This window comes from Euphorbia lathyris, chromosome 9 (assembly GCF_963576675.1).
Source record: "Euphorbia lathyris chromosome 9, ddEupLath1.1, whole genome shotgun sequence".
Taxonomy (NCBI): domain Eukaryota; kingdom Viridiplantae; phylum Streptophyta; class Magnoliopsida; order Malpighiales; family Euphorbiaceae; genus Euphorbia; species Euphorbia lathyris.
This window is the reverse complement of record NC_088918.1, coordinates 67,351,638-67,372,809: the sequence shown is the minus strand read 5'-3', so window position 1 is coordinate 67,372,809 and position 21,172 is coordinate 67,351,638. Positions and strand designations below refer to the sequence as shown.

The following is a 21,172-nucleotide window of genomic DNA, read 5'->3' as shown; positions in this document are numbered from 1 at the left end:
TGGATATCTACTTTGAATATTAACAAAATTAAATGTTAGACATTCAATTTGCTTTGAAATACTATTATGCCGTTAAATTTTATAATTAACATTAATTTTTGTCAACAAAAAAATTCATTTATTATGTTTAACATTAACTATATGAAACCTATACATAATGGTTAGATTGAATATATATTTCTTTTTTTAATGTAATAATTCATCTTCATTGCTTTTCGCATATAGGCTTAATTCAAGCTCAACCCTAAAGTCCAATAATAATTTATAAGGCCGGCCCAGACAGCTACTAGCTATACTTAATAGCTAAAAGAAAGAGATAAGAACCAAATTTAACCCGACATTTCAAGATAATAGCAGATTTAGTTTAATATACGAAATAGTGTAAATTTAATCCTAAGATTTTTAATAAAGATTAAAATACTTTTTGTTACCATTGAAAAGATTGGGTTTATCATTTAACTTTCACATCCAACCTTTCAAACAAGTTTGTCGATGAGCAGTTTCGTATTTGTAACTATATTAATAACACAATAAATAAATATTTTAAATAGTTTGACAAAAAAAAAATGTGATTAACTTATATACAACAGACTTAGTTGTTATCATTTTAACAAAAAAAAATTTGTAATTTTATTCGTCATACACTAAATATCTTAGATACAATTGATGTTTGAAAGGTCCGATGTGACAATTAAAGGGTAAATTTCACTCGTGGTGTACAAACTTTACCCTAAATCATACTTTGGTGTACAAACTTCAATTTGTCACACTAATATATACGTACTTAGGGATGACCTCCCACTATGATATACAGCCGGTAAAAATGACCGGTCAACGCTCAGTCAACGTGCCACCTCAGCTTTGACCAGTCAAAAAGTCAAAAAAATTTAACTACTAATATAAAATTACAAATATACCCTCTTTTTCTTTCTTCTTCCTTTCCCTTCCCCTCCTCCTTTCCCTTTCTCTCACTAACTCTCTCTAATTTTCTCTCTCTATCTGTCTCCAATGGATGTTCGTTGTTTGCCGACTCTACTAAATTCACTACCTTGGTTCAACTGCATGAAAGATGGGATGGAAAATCCAATTGGCTGCATCTGAAAATCTGTTAACCTAGCCTAAATTTGAAACCTTCGTATTCCTTCCTTTTTTTTTTAGTCGATCCATCTTAATCATTCAAGTCAAAAGAATCCATCTGTATTTGGGGTTAATGGAAGTCGGCTTGACAATAAGATTCAAACCAAACAATAGCTTAGACCTGAATCCTGATTAATGTTTTTTTTTTTCCAGATCATTTTTTATCTACTGCACAACATTCAGTAACTGATTAACTAGACAATCCAGTAAGGAGCTCCAAATTCATGCTGAAAGGCAATATGTCAATTGCTCTTCCCATAAACAATCTACTCCATTTTGAACAAAAGAAACTAAAAGGTAGAACAACACATTAATGATTAATCCAACAGAAATAAAATTTTGAGATTTAAATCTGATATGTATTTTTTTTTATGAAGTTTTGAGATCACAATGAGAGAAATAAGATGGAGAGAGTTAGTGAGAGAAAGGGAGAGGAGAAGGGGAAGGGAAAGAGAAAGGAAGAAGAAAGGGTATAATAATAATTTTATATTAGTGGTCGATTGTTTTTTACTTTTTGACCGGTCAAAGCTGAGGTGGCGCGTTGACTGAACGTTGATCGGTCATTTTAACCAGCCATATACCATAGTGGGAGGTCACCCCTAAGTACGTATTTATTAGTGTGACAAATTAAAGTTTGTACACCAAAATGTGATTTAGGGTAAAGTTTGTACACCGCGAATGAAATTTACCCGACAATTAAATGACAGTTAAACCAGTCTTTTCAATTTTTTTTTGATAATACAGGACTAAAATTGATTTTACTTCAAAACGTTAGAATTAAATTTGTATAATTTTATATGTCAAAGCTAAATCTACACTTCGCTTATGATGTTAGGGTTAAATTTAATCTTTATCCTTAAACGAAACAAGTCCTAAATCAATCATCAATCATTAAAAAACATATTCAGATAAATAACAACTAAAGCCCCCTAAACTAGTATAATATTAACATTATAGTCTCTAAACTTCCTTTCTTGACATAAAAAAACCTTAAACTTTACATAATCAACAAGAATCCACTAAAAAAAAACTGATATGGGTAAAATAGGTATTCAACCACAGTTTTTAGTGACATAGATAATGATGTAACAGAACTTGTCGAAATGATGATTTGTTAATTTTTTTTTTTTTACAGATATTTATTGATTTAGACTTTAATATTATTGAATGCAAAGTCCAAATAGTGTTGCGTGAAGAAATAAGGATTATTAGTAATATATATATTTTACCTTAAACTATTCCAGTTCAAAGTCCACATCGTAGAGATGACAAAGCCAATCCATACGTTTCTAAATGGGTTATGGTAAAAGATGTTCATAGTGTACTAAGGCCTTACCAAATTTATAAATAAAGACATTTCCATGAGAATGAATTATTAAGAGAATTTCAGTACAGAAAAAGGACTGATGTGATGACATTGAGAACAAGGCCCAGAAAGATAAGCCAATGGAAATTAAAAGTTATTGTACAACTTTATATCATAACCATTAATTAGTTTGTAATCCTTTTTTTTTTTCTTCTAATGGCGGCTTTTGGAAGGCTTATGCATCCTAATAAGGTTAGGACACATAGGCCGACTGGAACGGCCCAAAGATATAATATTTTGTTATTTAAGATGAAAAAGAGTATAGAAAAAAAAGATTAAAGCGCTGTTTGGCAAATAACTATTAACTGATTATATTAGTTATTATCTTTTTGGTGAGCTGATTTTTTGGTGAGCTGATTTGGGGTTAGAGGATAATAAATAGTAGCAAAAATGTCCTTAAAAAGATATGGAGCAACAAACTAATTAAAAAAGCTTCTAAGATGAGCTTTTCCAAAATTAGTTTTTTGGATCCCATATGCTCTTTCAAATCTCTTTCCACCAAACACCACTATTAGAGGTTTGACTAGTCGAAACCTCTAAAATGGCCCAAACCTCTAATTTTACCCCAAAAAAATCAACACAAACTAGCTAAACCTACACTGAGATAATTCATTTATATATTAAGCCAAACAAAGAAAAATATTTATTTTCCTAGGGTAAATTATATTCCGTGAGACAAACAAAGCCTAAAGAGAAGAAAAACCCAAAAGAAACCATGAAAAATTCATGTTCAGCTATTATTATATCATGAAATTCTGGATGATTACTTACAGTTACAGGCATTCTTATACAGAACCTATTTAATACAGGAAACTTTTTGTGGTATGATATTAGATTTAATGGGAAAAAAGAATTGTATCCAAAGAGATATTGACGAACCTGAATAAGTAAACAGGCATTCCCGTATTCGAGTCTTAACCTGATATGATATATTCCTGCCTTCGATCTTCCTGCGTTCTCATTTCAATGGAAAAGGAGGATGTCTACATACCAGTGAATTTGATTGCAAGGCAGCTAAAGTGAAGAATTACTCTTTGCTAGCTTGGGCATATTTGGCTCCTGGGTTTATGGACTCAATTTTCCAATTTCGTTCCTCGTTGCATGTATCTGCTGTGGATATATTTAAGATCGTGTTGTGATATTTATATAGAGTTCGCCTATGGCCGATACTAACATAAGTTATGCCTGCTGCTTCAATTTGCTGGTAGAGATGTTCCTGCAGTACATGAAAACCCAATATTAAAGATTCTTTTCTCGGATGCCTGATTAATTCGAAATACACTCATTATAATATCTCCGAAGCAATGGAAAAGTCTTGTTAACTACTGAGAAGGTCTTGCAATTCGATTATAGTAAATAGATGAAGATGGATTTGGATCCGGAAATATACCTCATTAGCTTCATCTAAAGCACTAGTAGATTCATCTAACAGAACCAGCTTTGGTCTTGACAGCAATAAACGTGCAAATGCGAGGCGTTGCTGCTCGCCAAGGGAAAGAACGCTGGACCACTCGCATATTGAATCCAGACTGCCGAGACGTGTCATTATATAGCTAAGACGAACTCTATCTAGAACCTGTATTAGATCATCTGTTGTGGGCTTACTGGGCTTTCCTCCCACACTTTTTGACTCTGGTTTCCCCATCAGAAATGACGCTGAACCTGTTATACAGACTTATTAGCTCCAGTAAAATGTAAGTTAAAAAACCATGCATTCAATTTCAGCAATGGAGTTACAGTGTATCATGTGCAAAGATCAATGGATGATGAATGCTAAAGTAGATATAACAATGATAGAAATGAAGAACAACGTATCGGGCCAAGGAATGCAACATGCTCTAGAAGAATGATCAACTCATTTATATTTAACTGTCAGAGAGGGTATTAAAAATCGAGTCATCAAGTCATACTGAACAATACATTTGAACACTTGGAGCCAACAAAATTTGTGAAATATACAATGCTCTAAATCAATCCACTTGGAGTAAATTGTTAGGAATGTTGAAACCAGAGAGACTGTCTCATGACCTAAACGTTGCCTGGTGGAGACACTTTTTATTTGATTCCCTTCCATATCATGTCTTTTACCTAATTTGTTCTAAGATCCCGTAAAGCACTCTGATTATCCCTTCTCTTATTCAGCAATGAGATACATTTTCAATAACTGCCATCGTACTTAAAACTTATATCACCAAGAATGCCAAGAAGGAAGAATCTGGTGAGCTATAAAGGGCGGCCCGGTGCACTACGCGTCCCCGCTGAGCGAGGGTCCGGGGAGGGGTCCCACCACAAGGGTGTACTGGGAGCAAGCCTTCCCCTACCAATTTATTTGGCAAATGTAAAAATTTCTTCAGCAAATATTCATTGTTCATTTGTCCCAATTTCTTGTTATTTTACACCGTCCTCTGACTACTTGATAACAAAACCAGCACATATGAGGAAGAAATCTCAATCAAAAGAAAACAACACACGTGAAAGATGGAAAAATGCATATCCTCGCCATAAGATAAAAACAAGTAGAAGAAGTATCCCATCAAACAAAAAGTAGAAGTACAAGTGAAAATGGTTGAGATTAAAATAAGTAATTTATCCTGATCCAGCTGTCTGTTGTCTACAAGTTGCAAAAAACAGACACAACTGTATTTAGTCTGCTTAGAAACAAATCCCGTTGAAGGAAAATCAAAGGCATACAGCATTATAATTTAAATATTATGTTTGCAAGGCTGCATGATGGTAGGAATGTTTCAAAAGAAGAGGGCAAGTTAGTTATAAGTTAGCATAAAAAAGATACACAACTTATCCTCATTTTTATCTAGTTGGAATTGGCTATAAACTATAAAGCAACCTTTTCCTTAACTTAATTGGTTGGTGCAACACTTTAATCAAGTACAAATATGCTAATCCCTTTACTACTTTGTAAGTAAACTGAAGAGGTTTCTTTATGCCACATGCTTTAGTTTATCAAATACTCTTTTATGAGATCGCGACTCAAGGACCTTTTTACAAAGGAAGGAACCCCTTTTTTTCGCTCACTATTAGGGACAGTAAATGGGTAGTTGCCGTCGGTTCAATTTATGTAAGATTTGGATAAAGATAAATGGGTTCGAGATGTCAGAGATTAGAAATATATACACATTTTGATTTGAATGGGGTCTAGGTTAAACACACTGCCTAGCATTACCCCAGCTCATCTATATAAATTCACATCAAGTAATTGATTTTAGACATTAAAATTAACTTTTTGAATCTTATACAAAATGAACAAATGTACTAACATAATTATGGAAGTAGTAATAATATCATTGCCGATTAATATGCAAAATAAATTGATCGATAAATGCTTTAAATTTAAATGAATTTGGGTGGGTACAGGTATTTTGATTCAGATTTAAGACAGGTTACAGATAGCAACAGATAAGTTCTATATTTTGAGATGGATTTAGATTGTAGGATTATTAAATGAATTCACATATAGGATTATAGACTTTGCAAGCGTAATACTTGTGGGCATCCCTTCTTACTACCAACTGGTTTAGACCCACTAGTTTTCAAGTGCGAAAACATTTTGACGATGTGATTTTACAAAATTGTTTGTTCTATCTCTTCCACACTATGAACACCTATATGGGTACGCATACGAGTACAGCGAACATAATTTTAACAAATAAATATGAGATACGGGTATGGCGGGCATACGCAAAATTTTATATATATATAAATATATAAACCACAAATCACATTCATAAAGTCATTATAAAACCACAAAATAACATTCATAGTAACTAATAAGTCATTAATTCATCAAAAAGAAACATTTAATACTTCAAACTATTTAAACTACCAGGTCTAAAGACTATTCTAAGACATTTCATGATCTTCATCTACAAACATTTAATACTGATTAGCTTTTATTTTTTTATTTATTTTTTTGCAAATAAAAGGGTGGGTGCGGGCTGGTTTAGTTAATTATTTGTATTAGGGCATTATATTTAAATTTTTTATATATCAACCCTTATTTTTGTAAAGTTATTTAAAAAAGAACCCCCAAAAAAGTCTTAGTTGGTGATGCAATAAAAGAAGCAAATTCTTTCTTCCTAGCATTATCGTCACACGAAGTTTATGTAATCAGTAATCACTCAGGCACGTATAATGAATTTAAGCACTTCCAGGCAGTTACATATTAGCATACCTTCAGACAACTACTACAAGTAATTAACAATCTAATAATAATAATAATAATATTTTGGAAAACATACAAGTTAGTTTGGTAGCAGCTGCCTCCGGAATGACATCATCAACCCAGGTAGGGTAAAGCAATTGTTGACGTAGCGTTCCTAAAACCATATACGGTCTTTGTGGAAGAAAAAATATGCCTCTAGAATTTCTATTAATTGGCTCTTCAAGTTCCCCAGAATTGTCACGGGAAGTATTTTCTTCACTACCAGACACTTCTGAAGTAGGTGACATAGGATCATACTCATCAATATAGAAAGTGATTTTTCCTCTTCCAGTCCTCCAAAGACCAGCCAGGGCTCTTAGCAAAGAAGTTTTACCACTGCCACTAGGTCCCATTACCTTTTATGACATAATAAGAACACATTTTCAGAACTTGCATAAATTACGAGCTCACCAGGTTAACTGAACAAACCTGAAATATAAAATGATTCACTAACCAGCAAATGATCTTTCTTGTTGATCACCATTGACAAGTCCCTAATTAATGTAGATTTAGTAGTTGGAGTGTTTAGAGTCAGATTATCTATATCCAGTAACTTTTGACACTTTTCAATTGGCATAGATCCATTAGAGTCCAATACATTTGAATTGACATCATATGAAAGAGTAATCTCTTCTGAGAAGTCAGAGAGTTGATTTGAATTGCTGCTATCCAAAATGTCATCAAATTCCCCTGCACATGGAACAAACACACAAATTCATTGCACCTCTGTTTGTCTAGTTTCTGTATTTCAAGGAAGAAATGAAGAGTCCCTATGTTAGAAAAACAATGTTTAAAGGGCGGCCCGGTCGCACTACGCGTTCCCGCTGAGCGAGGGTCCGGGGAGGGGTCCCACCACAAGGGTGTACTTGGAGCAAGCCTTCCCCTGCCAATTTATTTGGCAAGAGGCCGCTCCTAAGACTCGAACCCGTGACCTCTTGGTTACACCACAACAACGTTTACCGTTGCGCCAAGGCTCGCCCTCTACAAGTTAAAAAAAAAAAAAGGGCGGCCCGGTCGCACTACGCGTCCCCGCTGAGCGAGGGTCCGGGGAGGGGTCCCACCACACGGGTGTATTGGGGGCAAGCCTTCCCCTGCCAATTTATTTGGCAAGAGGCCGCTCCTAAGACTCGAACCCGTGACCTCTTGGTCACACGACAACAACGTTTACCGTTGCGCCAAGGCTCGCCCTTTACAAGTTAACTTATATAAAAATAAAATAAAATAATAGGGGCACATGCAAAAAGTAACAAATAAACTATTTAACTGACAAAAGACAGCAAAGAGAACAAATAAAGAACACCTACCAAAAACAAAAATAATTCAGAAGCTGCATTTTTACCACAACAGTTATAGTTGGGACTCTTTTCTTCCAGACAAAGCATTTGCCAAAATCATGAAGTTCTCATGGTAAATTTTTTAAAAAAACTTTATTACTTAACCATTTAGTCATTTACGATCTCTTGTTATCTTTCCAGTGTTGATGTATGATAGAGAATAGGCAGATGAGGGCCAATTAATGGAGTAGTTCCCCGAGGGTTTGGAAAATCTATACTAGAAGAAAGGACCAAAAGGTCAGGGAGTCAACAAAAGGCAATAGCAAGTTGGTTATTTCAAGCTAGCAGTCAGGGTAGTGACCTGTAAGGGCAAGGAAGGAATAAGGGAATGATATTTTAGGAGGGTGGTTAAGGGTATTGGTATAGTGTTTTCTGTTATGCTTTTGGAATTGGCTCTGCTCTGGGGAGCGAGAGGGAATCAGTGGGTTCTTGGGGGAGTTCGGCAAGTTTCAGTTCAGTATTATTGTTTCCTTTTTTCTACCGATATATGTAGGAGTTCATGCTACTTTGTCTCTTTTAAATAGACAAAGAAATATCAATAAACTTGAGTTTATATCCACTTTGTAGTGCGTATTTTTGTGTTTCTATTAATATCGAATTCCGTAGAGTAACTGGATCAAACTTTACTTTACTCCAAATACTGCAAATAAGCCAGAAAGAGAAAGGGAATAAGTAAGTACCTAATCGATCAATGACTGCTGAAAAAGCACTGATAGACTGAAACTGGTAAACAATGAGAGAAAAATCCCCGAGGATATGATTAAAAGCAGATAGTGACTGATTAATGACACCAAACTCAATTTTTCCTGAGAAATACATAGGAGCAACTACAGCAGCAGGAAGCACTTGAATTAAGTACCGGTAGCCACTGGTGAAGAACTCTAGATTTCTAGAAGATATCAACAGATCCTGAGAATTAAGCAAATAAAGGTCAGGCAACATAGTATACACTATATACAGTTAACTGCATGTTGAGCACAGAAAACAAATTATTAAAATAATTGACGCATCATTAATTCAAATTATTACTGCTAGGACTTTTTGATGCAGCATTGTCCCCATATTCACTTACGATAAGTTTCAGCCCTAATTGTGAAGATTAGAGAGAGAGAGAGAGAGCGACCTAAATGTAATTCTTATTCTTAGGGAAATTTTATATGTTTACTCCAAATAAAATGAATTGACGCTAAGTTTTTCCTTTTGTTTGGATGAGAAGAGATTTTGCAAGACCTTCTACTAGTATTTGCACCAGGTGTACCAATTGAACTACGCCCTGTTAGTGGTTTGAGGCTAAGTTGAGTTGTGTAATAAATGTAAGCATGTTTAGCAACTATAGGTTGCTAGACCACTATAGGGTGGTTTGTAGGGCTGCTATGTTCCTTCATTTAAGGAGTGATTTTAGGAATGTCTTGTATATATATGTGTATTCCTGTTAAGTTAAATATATTCCATAACAGGAAATCTAGTTCGTTTCTCTTCAAAGGCTTGTTTAGAGTCATTGTAATACTGGCATAGAGTATGATGCTTTTGTTCAGGATGATAAACCTTTAACAGAATGTTATGAACATGAGACAAGTCCTGTTTTACTAGCATACATAGACTACAGATATTCCCATAGTTCCTTGACAGTGTCACAGTGAGTCACAATATCATCAATGGTAGGGTCTAAGGTATTTTGAATCATATTAAACAATTCATATTCATCCACCATCCATTTTTTTCTAAACCTGGCATTGGCTAAGGATACTCTGAATATCCCCCCTGCCCTAACTTGCCTGACATTAGAGTTAAGGCGGCTTTAAACTTTCTGGATTTCTTGGATTCTCCTTGGCCTCATCACTTTGTTAGAAAAATAGCCCCATATTATAAAGAGTATCTTGAGCCTAGCTCTCCTTACATTCTTTCCTGGTCTCTTAACTCTAAGGGCCAGTTTTCTGTTGCTATGTTGCGCGGAAACTTTTGTCACAAGAGTTTCCGTGTTTTGTGTCCATTTCCATTACCGTTCTAGCTTAAGCTTTTGGTTCAATTGGTTCCTTGACAGTGTCCTATGTATTTCTCTGTATTTACATGGTATTAGAGCCTATCTTGGCTTCTATTCCATTTCTGGTTTCAGGGTTGAGTTTCCCAGAGGTTTCTTCTGTCATGTAGAAGCTGGTCCTTGGGTGACATTTTTCTTCACCTCATTTATGGGGTGTTTGTTTAACTACTTTTCACCTTAAAAGGGAGAATTTTAGGTGTTTGGTTAGGAATCTGAAAAGTAGCTTTTTACAAAAGCAGGAATCTCCGCTTTTTGAAAAAGCAGTTTTTTCCAACAGGAAACCGTAACGGCAAACATCATATAAACCAAACGATGCCTTAGTCTCACCGCCCCTCCCACAAGCCTCTCCTGATGCTGACTGTCCAATCTGCAGATTCTGACAGCTAATATCTCAACACGTGAATCTCACGCACTGCCGCTCTTGACGAAATTCCATCCACGAGCCTCTGCATGGCAGTTTTGTTTTCAACAATGTCAACTTCATCAGCATGGCCTTTCTTCTCTCTTTGTCTTTCCGGTTAGTTTCCGGTGAATCTCCTTTGTGATTGATGCTGCTGACACTTGCTTCAACTAGGTTTTGCTTCTCCATTTCCGAAGAGGTTTGTTGTTCCATCGTCGCCTCTCTCCGCCTACCCGCCTACCTGTACAATTTTCTAGTGAATTTCCATCTTTGTGCAGATATTGTCGGCAACCTCTTGCTCGATGTTTCAACTGGGTCTATTTTTCCGTTTCCGACAAGGATTGTTCTGTTGTCATCTCTCCATCCCCTATCTGCCTACCCCATTTGTTCTTCTGGGTTCCGTTTCCCATATTACATTTTATACATAATGAGCCTTGAGTTTCTTTGAGTGATAACGTTTTGAGACTATGTTTGAGCATAGAGCTATGTTTTGAGTTTCTGCCTCCACTGTCCAGTTCCAACAAAACAGTCAGTCATTAGCAGAGAGGAACTACCATTGGAGGAGACATGCAAGTTGTTACCTATAGCTATAGCATGTTGGCATGATTAGTATCTATACTCCAACTTGAGAGGGAGTGTAATAAATGTGAGCATGCTTAGCAACTATAGGCTGCTATAAGACAGCTATAGGGTGGTTTAAGTAGGGCCGCTATGTTTCCTTGATTTAAGGAGTTATTTTAGGAATATCTTACATGTATATGTGTGTGTGTATTCCTGTTAAGTTGAATATATTCATGTAGTCTTTCAGATTACATGGTATCTAACAAGTTGCAACCTTTACATGAAACAGTGTTGTTAAAAGTGCTAGGCACCATCCTAGGCTTTAAACATATATAAAATCACTATTGAAGTTTCACAGAACAAACACAGACTCATACAAGTAATCTTTTTGCTTATAAAGCGATTTGTTTGTTTTCTTTCCTTGTATTTTTTAGTTCTTATGAAGCTGGCTCTGTGCATTCTCTTCCTTTTTTAAGAGACAAATCTCTCTTTTTCATTCCTAATTAATCTTCTTAAATTTTGTTGACTTCTTATTCCTCCTCTTCCCTTAAATATGTTTAATTTGTTTTGGAAACTAAAATTTTGGTTTCCAAAACCAAATCATTAATTAGATGTTCTAACCTCGCCTAAGGTCGCATATCATAAGGCAAGCACCTCAAGCCCTTTTAACAACTCTGACACCAATTAATGAGGTACTATAATTTACCATCTTAATCTATTTCAATTGCAGAAACAACTCCATGACACTAAAAGAACACAGACATTTGAACTACATGGCTGTGGCCAAAGGATTTCAGCAAAGAAGATTAAAATGGTCACTTATGTAGTAAATTTGGCCTGCAAAGTATTCTTGTGGTGTAGGCTTGGTTACGTTACGAGGCTTAGAATCATAGCTGCTGGACTAAAAAAATACACCATTTTACTGTTCAAAAAAATAATTAGGCCATGCTACTACAGCATCCTCGTATCACCTTTTATTGCAGCTAGTAAGCAAGGACGGTTTGTGCTTATTTTAGGAATGTTAAGTGTTCACAGATGCCCTAACCGGATATTTACAGATGTGGTAATGAGATGTTGATAGATATCACAATGCGATTTGAAGAAGTTAATTTCATGTACTTATGTTAAGTTGGGGAAGTACTATTAGCTTCCATTTTATAGCTTATTTTGTAGCATGTTATTCCTATGTAAATTCTTATTTTGGAGGTCTTGAATATATAGGTAAAACTGAGAAAGACAATTTTCTATCCTATTTCTATCTTCTTTTTCTCATGTTCCATATCAAACACATTGCTATTATTGATACTGATTAAGGAGAGATTACACCTGGAGTCTGACTGCAGCAGCCTGTGCCTTCTACGCTTTTTTTACTGAAATGTGAGAATGAGCAAAGCCTAGGCATAAGAGAGTAATTGCTGGAAGCCTCATGGTTTTCTAACTAGGGTCAAGATGGTCAGCATATGGGCATGCTCAGCTCAAAATCTAATTTCTCTAGGACTCTATAAACACAAGCAGTAGGGAAATTGAAAATGCTAGAAGCTTTTCTAGTGAGTAAATGAAACCCTGAAACAATTTCTCTATCTGATTAATTCTCACTTAATCGTGGCTTCTTTATAATAAGCCAACACAAGTATAATCTATTCTGCCAACTCTTTGGGTTCTAATCTCTAAGACTGGCTCCTCCAGTCGTTTTCTTTACTTTCTTTGCTCAGGATAAGACAAGGTACGTATGACAAATGGGTCTCTGTAATACTATGGTTAGAAAAGGTTCAAATGATTGTACTCCTTCAATAAGCCTTACCTTTGTTCTTCACATTCCTAGCTCTCAATAATCCCTTAGAAGTTACAGTTAGTAGCCTCATAAAAGAGATTAATTTTAAAGACATATTTTTCCCTCTTATCATTTTCATGAGTTGAACATAGGGAAAATAATTGGCTCCTATTTGATGGAAGAAAATCATAATCCTAGAACCTTGAATTTGTTCAATTAGTGCACTATTGTTTCCATGCCAAAAGAACACCATCTTTTTCTTTTTACAATGGTTGTAACCTAATTTATGTAAGCAATGCCAATTTGGGTTCTCTAGGTAAAAGAATGAAGGTTTTAGTTTCTTTAAAATTGTTTCAAAAATAGTTTGTACCAGTTTGATGCTAAAACCATAATATTATGGAAGGTGTTTTTCATTATTATCTTAATTATCATGAGAGTTTACATCAAACCACTTGTATCAATCCCAATGAACAAAATGGAGTCTCTGGAAGAGAATAGACTTTTGGTAGAGGTGGTCAAGATCACTTATATTTACTATGTATATCCAAAAGGCCTACTGGGGTCCTGGGGAGATTTAGTTCTTCCAGAAGCATATTATGATAAATGCCTCAGACAATACTCAACTTTGAAACTCCCCAAATTCAGAAATAAAAAGAAAGTCAGTTTAAAGTTTTGACTAAATGAGATCAAAACAAGAAGGAAAGGCACTAGTAAAAGAATGTCAGATTAAAAATCGCCCACCGTTAAGTTTCCAAAAGCACTTCTAAAGCGCTGTAGCAGAAGTTGTATTTCATTTTCTTCACCACCATAGAAAGCAATTGATTCAGCATTTTCTCGAACACGTACAAGCCCATAGCGGAAATCTGCTTCTTTCTTCTCTTGTAAGAAATTCAAATTCACCAAGCCCTTCAATGGAAAGTAAAAACCTTTACTTCAGTCATATTACTATCCGTCTTTTACAGCAATAATTAATCAGGTGAAGGAAATAACACTAGCTACATATAGAAGAAATCACCTTTCCAAGATAAACACTAATTACAGTGCCTCCAACAGAATATAGAAGGAGAACGCCAAAGAGTGGGGGATAAATCCCATACAAAATGTTGCTAAATGATATCAAGTCCACAGCAGCATTGAGAAGTGCCAATGAGAAAGAAAGGGCTGTCCCGGTGAAGGAGCTTAGGTCATCAACAATCCGCTGATCCGGATTATCAATGATAGACTGGGATTGAATTTTGTAAAATGCTTGATTACTCAAATAACGTTCCATATAGTATTTTGTCATCCAAGACCTCCAGCGTAAGGCAAGAACATCTCTGGCATAATCTCTTAGCACAAAGAACTACAAAAAAATGATAAAGAAAAGCAGGAAAAAGGCATTAAGGAAACAATGTCTTTAACACAGCTAGGAAGAGTAACTCAAAACATGAAAAGATATATAGTACAAACGTGGTTAAACACGCGAAAAGACTAGCAGAGTAATACCTAAGTAAGTGCAGGAAGCAATATTTTGAGAGCTCACCGGAATTCCTCCAGCAAAGCCTCCAAGGTAGTATAGTAGTTGCTTGGTGAACTGTTCCTGGTCCTTGTCTAGCATTAAGAATTGAAAAAACTTCATGATTTCATGACTTATATTTTTCCTTCAACAGCATGAATTAGCATTAAAATTAGGGATTACTAGCAAGGGCATTGTAGAAATCCCGGCCAAGGAAGTTGAAACCGACGCTGATTCCGGTGGTAGCTAAAGTAAGAGCAAAGACAGCTACCAGCTGCAATCTGGCTTGCACCTTATCATCAGAGAACCAATACGGAGCCGCAACTTTCCAGAACCTTCTCAACAGAGTTTGCATCTCCGGCGACTTCCTTTGGCCATCACCAGCCTTATCCTAAGCAATTTCTCACTCTCATTTACAATAATATAAAAAAAAAATTCACCAAACACCTGAAATTGAGGAAGGAAAACTTCCAAACCTTGTCCGGCGGAGACAGAGGTGGCGGAGACGAGACGGAAGAGGAAGTGGCGGCTGATTTCCATGGATTTCTCCTCCTTCGAGCCGGAGATGACATGATAATGAAAGGAAATCTGACACCAAAACCCCTAATACCACTACGATTTGAATGAAATTCAGCAGCATTAAGAGAGTAACCAGAGGCATAAGAGACGGGGAAAACTCCATAAGCTTGTGCTTGTAATAGTAACATTTTATTTTGAAGAAGAGTATAAAATAGAAAACAAGAGGGAAACCAGAAATGGCTGCTTAATTTTTTTTGAAACAAATCTTCTTCGTATTGCTGTATTATTTTATAGTTATTTATTTTCAAGGTCCGTTATCCACAAACAATTATAAGTTCAGCCCTTTTTGTGATCCTAGTAACGCCACGTCACTGAAATTTTAACTTATACTACTTTTTTTTGGATGAACAATTTATACTAGATGATATCTTCAGTGCTGGGACCTCATGGCTTCAACTAGGTATGTTACCTCCTGGGCTAAACAACACCATTATTTCCTTAACCTGTTGATATGACTCAATTAAGGTGAATTGCACTTTGTAATGTTATTTACAAGATCCTGGCTAACGTCGGTTAAAGCATGTTCTTCCATCCTTAATCTCTGATGTCCAATCTGCATTTGTTAAAGGTCGGTTTATTCATATTAATGTGTTAATTGCTTTTGAAATGATACATAGCATTACTAGTAACTATGCTAAGAAAAAGGATAATGTGGTTCTGAAAGTTGATATGAGCAAGACCTATGATAGGGTAGACTGGAATTATATTCAGGCTATGATGCTTAAAATGGGTTTTGATGACAGATTAATTATGTGTGTGAATTCTGTTGAATATATGGTCAAAATAAACGACAGGCTGGTTGGCCCTGTCATCCCGAAGCGGGGACTGAGACAAGGAGACCCCTGTCCCCTTATCTCTTCCTTATCTGTGTGGAAGGGTTGATGGTTCTGTTAAATAGCACTGAAAGTAGAGGAGAGCTACATGGCTATAGAGTCACCAGAGGGGCACCGTCTGTGTCACACTTGTTATTTGCTGATGACGCCTTACTTTTCTGTCAAGCTTCTATCTCGGAAGCTTGGATTTTAAAAGATTTGCTCCATACCTAGGAAAAAACATACGGAGTGAACTTTGAAAAGTCAGGTATTATGTTTAGTCGAAATGTTGCTCATGACTTGGCCGAGGGAATCTCAGCTATAATTGGGGTGAATAAGCCTTTGAATATTGGGAAATATCTGGGGCTGCCTTCACTTGTTGGCAGAACAAAAAAAGCAATTTTTGCCCATTTTAAAGACAGACTGTGGCAACGTCTTCAACGTTGGAGAGGGAAAGGCATTTCAAAGGCACGAAAAGCTACTTTGATCAGAGCAGCAGGTCAGGCTATACCTATGTATTTCATGAGTGTATTTCTTCTTCCAATCTCTACTGCTGACGAGCTACATAAAATGTTGAACTCCTTTGGTGGGGAAATAAGAAGTCTGGGGAGAGAGGTCTTAATTGGATGGTTTGGGAGAGATTGTGCGTACCTAAATTGTTTGGAGGCATTAGATTCAGAAATTCTAGCGTATTTAACCTTGCAATGTTAGGAAAACAGGGATGTCGGTTATTCTCTAACCCATCTTCACTGGTCAGTAAAATTTACAAAGCCAAATACTACCCAAAAGCGGATTTTCTGGAAGCCGCGTTAGGGCATTCACCCAGTTTCATATGGCGAAGCTTGTGGAGTTCACAATTAGTGATTAAAGAAGGTGGAAAGTGGAAAGTGGGAGATGGTACTCAAATTAATGTCTGGAATGATAGATGGCTTCGAGAAAGGTCGAATGGTTTTATCCAAACACCAAGGATCGAGGGTTTGGAGAATCTGAAAGTTTGTGACTTGTTTATCCCCAATTCACGGGATTGGGACATTGAGCTGTTGGAGGAACTGTTTGAAAATAGAGATATACAGGCGACGAATAATCTTCCCCCACGATTAGTTAGTGCTAAGGACTGTATCTTATGGCAAGCTCACCCATCGGGGAGATACACGGTCAAAAGTGCATATCGGGTGGCGGTTGAGATGGAAGGCAGGGAAAGACATCATGTGGAAGGGCGTGGAAAGTGTTATGGTCGGCTGATGTGTCGTTTAAGGTCAGGTATTTCGATTGGAAGATAGGTAAAAGCTATTTGCCGTCTCGAGTGAACCTTGAAAGACGTGGGGTTCTGGTCCCGAAAAAATGCGTGGTCTATAATGGACAATGGGAGGATGATTGACACCTCTTTATCGAGTGCCGGGAGGTGAGGAGGGTTTGACAGCTAGCGGGATGGTTGGGGAAAGTTGTGGAAGTAGCGGATTCTTCAACTAACTTAGCTGAATGGTTTTGCAGGTACCTGATGTCACATACTAGTGCAGTGGCGGAAGGCTTCCTGGTTCGCCTTTGGAGCTTATGGCAGGCTAGGAATGCGCGGTTATGGGAACACGAGACAGCAACTGCGGAGCAAGTTACATCAGGAGCTGTCCACTGCCAGAACGATTGGAAACGAGCCCAACTGCTACATCGGGAAACAGGGACAGCAGCGGGAGAGCCTCGTGCATGCATTCAATGGCCCAGACCGACTCCCGGTAGGTTCTCTTGCTGCACAGATGCAGCGGTATTCGACGACAATAGAACGACGGGCATCGGGGCGACGGTTCGAGATTCTGAGGGGCGATTTATTTACGGGCGAGCTGAGTCCATGAACTGTAATCCACAGATTAGGGAATGCGAAGCTGTCGCCATACTAAAAGTGATGCAATGGCTCGACGAACAGAAAATCCAAGGTGTATCATTCGAATCAAATGCAAAAGTTGTTGTTGACGCTATCAATTCTACTGCCCCAGACAATTCGGAATTCAGCGACTTAATTGCACAATGTCGTGCAATTCTTATTATAAACGACACTTACTCAGTCAAGTGGGTACGGAGACAAGCTAACGGATTGGCTTATGCAATTGTAAGGTCTTCTCGCTTCGTGACTTGTCCCACATTCTTTTATTCTTTACCGAATTTTGTTTATCTTGATATGTTGAACTATTGTTGTGTGTTGGCTCATTAATTCATTCATTCTTTATTGGTTCAAAAAAAAAAGATAATAACATAGCAGACCATAATTTATAGGGGAAAGTTCAGTCTCCAGATCCAATCCCAATCATGTAAATGAGGACTAAAAAAACTCAAGGCTACTCTTCTTCAAGCTAGATAAATAGATAATTAAAGTAAGGTAATATAAAATTAAGTAATTAAGTTATATAAAATAACTTATTATGTTTTCGATAGAAGGTAGGTAAGTAATAATTTAATAATGTAATTATATATAAAATTACTCTTGTATGCTTTTATTTTATTTGGAGTGTAAGGAAAATTATTCAGAATTTATCATCATTTACTTTCACTTGCCATGCTCTTTAATTACACCTCAAACTAAACAGGGTTACTTAATTATACTTTCGAACGAGTAATTTGTATTTGGTATTTTTTTTTGTTTTTATAAATATATTTAAGTAGCATTTTTTTTACATAGTCAAGTCATGTGAGGTTTCGGTTCTGACTCCACTTTTTGAATCATCTGTATTTAACACCGAAATCTCATTGCAATTCGGTTACATCCCACACATAAATATCCATCAGGTTTGAAACGTACATAAGGCACATCTATATTAACATGTTCTGCAATTAAATCATAACGTGATTAATATAGTGGGTTGCTATTTACCACCCCCATTTTTCCTACTTACCGTCCGAAAAAAGATATATTAGCCACTTCCCTTTATTTTGAAAAAAAAAAAATTTCAAACCCCTGCCCCCAATCTAAAAATTTTCGGAATTTTACCTTGGCGGGCCAAATGGCCCGCCACTAGACAAGGGGTGGCGGGTCTAGTGGAGGGTCATTTGGTCCGTCAAGGTAAAATTTCGGAAAATTTTAAAATATTTGAATATTTTCTAAATTTTTTGAAAATTTGAGGATAAATATGATAAAAAATGCGGTAAGTAAAAAATAGGACGGTAAATAACAACACCATTGATATATTACAGTAGAACCTCGATAAATGAATGTTCGATAAATGAATAACCTCGTCTAATGAATAAATTTCTTCGGTCCCAACTTGGTCCAATGGGCTTAACGAATAACCTCGCTTAATGCATTAACGAATAAATACAAACGAAGTCTTTATAGACCCTATGTAAATATAAATGAATAATCACTATATTTCAAATAATATATTTTTTTTATATAATATATCATGAATACATTTCATCCAATGACTAATTCTCAAACACATTAATAAGTCATATTTTTTCGAAAAATGCCTCCAAAGTTGATTGTTTCTTTCCTCCCCCAAAATGCATCTGATCCTTGATTTTGTGTAAAGCATGCACCACTTCTCGAATATTCTGATCATGTTGCACCAGGTAATTTTGTATAGTGACAATTGTTGGTCCCTAGTAATTAGTTCCAAATGGGGGGTTAGGAACTAATGTAACTTTTTCGCTTTTAATTATGCTGACTTAATGTTATTTTAAGAGTTTGATAACTCAGTGTGTTGGTCAGCACGACCGATTGATAAGTCAGACAGTTTTAGTTCTATGCTGACTAAGACTGCTTGACCTGAGAGTTGGGAATTGACATTTGAAAGGTCAGCTTCCAACTCAGCACTCAGATTTACTCAGTTTCAATTTTAACAATTTATAAGCTGAGTAAATTTCACAAGCAACACACACACACACACACACACACACACACATATATATATATATATATATATATATATATATATATATTGAGAGAAAGAGTTTAGAAGTTACTCAGCACGACTTATTCTGGTTCGGCCTCTCTGTCTACGTCCAGTCCTCAGTTCCTCTTGGGATTTTCAATCCAATACTGAGCTCTTTCAAGGTAGAGCACAAACCCTTTACAAGGCAGTGAGTATGCAAGAGTACATCCTCTATTCGTCTACTCAGCTCCTACTAAGTACTACAACCCAGCACTAAGATTTTTCTACCACTGAATACTTACAGCCAAGTACTCAGCTCAACACTCTCAATATTCCTATTGATTACACACTTGTTCTTTTTCAAGTAATGAACACCTTAGATGATTACAAAACAATCAATCTAGCATTTACACAGAGAATAGAAATGTTGGTGTAAGATCTTTTTGTATTTGAGTGCTTTGAAGATTTTCTCTCTTGTATTTTTCTTTTGATACTTCGGCAATGATCCAAGGTTCTTGATTGTCCTTTTATAGATGGAAATCTGCAGATGGATCATTTGAATTTGTTTTAGCCGTTAACACCAAAACGGCTCTTTTGGGGAACATCTTCAGGTCAGCTTCAGACTGTTCCGCCATTCCCTTCCTCTGTTTTCTTCAGGCGTCAGGTTTTGTCTTCTTGCATCAGACTTGTCTTTTTGTGCCAGTTGTCTTTTACCAATAATCCATTGACCCATGTTTCTTGGAATTAGTCTTCTGTGTATTTTCGAGGCTTCAATTATTGGTGCAGAAGATTGGCAGACTTTGTCCTTTAGTGAACAGATCCTTCATGATGTCTTGACTGTCACTCATCTTCATTCGTTATCTTCGAATGTTCAACTTCCATGCTGAGTTCCTTCTTAGTCAGCTCCGTTCTGTTTATTCAATTCTGAATGAGTCTTCTAATTTAGTCAGCTTCGTTCTGGCAACTTTAGAAGGAAGCTTCTGATGCTGAGTTCTACTCCACTCAGCTTCTATTCTTTCATGCTGAGTTCCGTTCCACTCAGCTTGGCTTATGCTGACTTTTGTCCTGTTTAACTTTATATATATTTTTGCACTTAATATTGAACAAACACATTAGTACAATTAAATCAAAGCATTTAAATTTAATTGCCTCTTAATCATGGATGATTTTGTCAAATCAAAATCTTGTGGAAAGGTGTTTCAACAACAATAGCTTGAAAAGCTTCTCTTGAGGACACTTGTGGTATAGTGTACTATCATCGGGTTCGGGATCATTTGCCTCATCATTTAGTACAGGTTCAATGATTTCTTCATCCGTAGGAGATTCCATAACCGCATTATTCTCTTCAGGATAGTTCAGAAGATGTTCAACATCCATCACATTTCTATAGCTCAATTTAGAAAAGAGTTTAGTTAAAAAGTCTAAAAATATCATCTAAATGAATTATTATTCATTTATCGATAAATAAATATTATATTCATCAATCGATACATAAATAATCTCGCCAAATGAATATTTTTTTTTTTTGATCCCAAAGGTATTGATTTATCGAGGTTCTACGGTCTATCTTTCATCTTTACACAAAAAAAAAAAAAAAAAAAAA

At 36.2% G+C, this 21,172-nt stretch overlaps 1 protein-coding gene across 1 annotated transcript; it reads right to left on the bottom strand.

Annotated features, from left to right (window-relative positions):
• Positions 1-3,212: 3,212 nt before the first annotated feature.
• LOC136206270 (ABC transporter D family member 2, chloroplastic) lies at positions 3,213-15,110 on the bottom strand. Its single transcript, XM_065997257.1, has 10 exons — positions 14,798-15,110; positions 14,505-14,712; positions 14,349-14,416; positions 13,842-14,168; positions 13,568-13,732; positions 8,737-8,965; positions 7,177-7,412; positions 6,760-7,078; positions 3,894-4,165; positions 3,213-3,719 (listed from the first exon to the last, which is right to left on the bottom strand). The coding sequence occupies exons 1-10, from the start codon at positions 15,026-15,028 to the stop codon at positions 3,531-3,533; spliced, it is 2,244 nt and encodes a 747-aa protein (XP_065853329.1). The 5' UTR covers positions 15,029-15,110; the 3' UTR covers positions 3,213-3,530.
• Between the last annotated feature and the right edge of the window lie 6,062 nt (positions 15,111-21,172).

Coding starts and splice junctions, on each gene's coding strand:
- LOC136206270 (XM_065997257.1), bottom strand. CDS start 15,028: ATGTTACTATTACAAGCACAAGCTTATGGAGTTTTCCCCGTCTCTTAT. Junction 14,417..14,504: donor TTTCTACAATGCCCTTGCTA/GTAATCCCTAAT, acceptor TCTTAATGCTAG/ACAAGGACCAGGAACAGTTC. Junction 8,966..13,567: donor GTGCTTTTGGAAACTTAACG/GTGGGCGATTTT, acceptor CTTAATTCTCAG/GATCTGTTGATATCTTCTAG.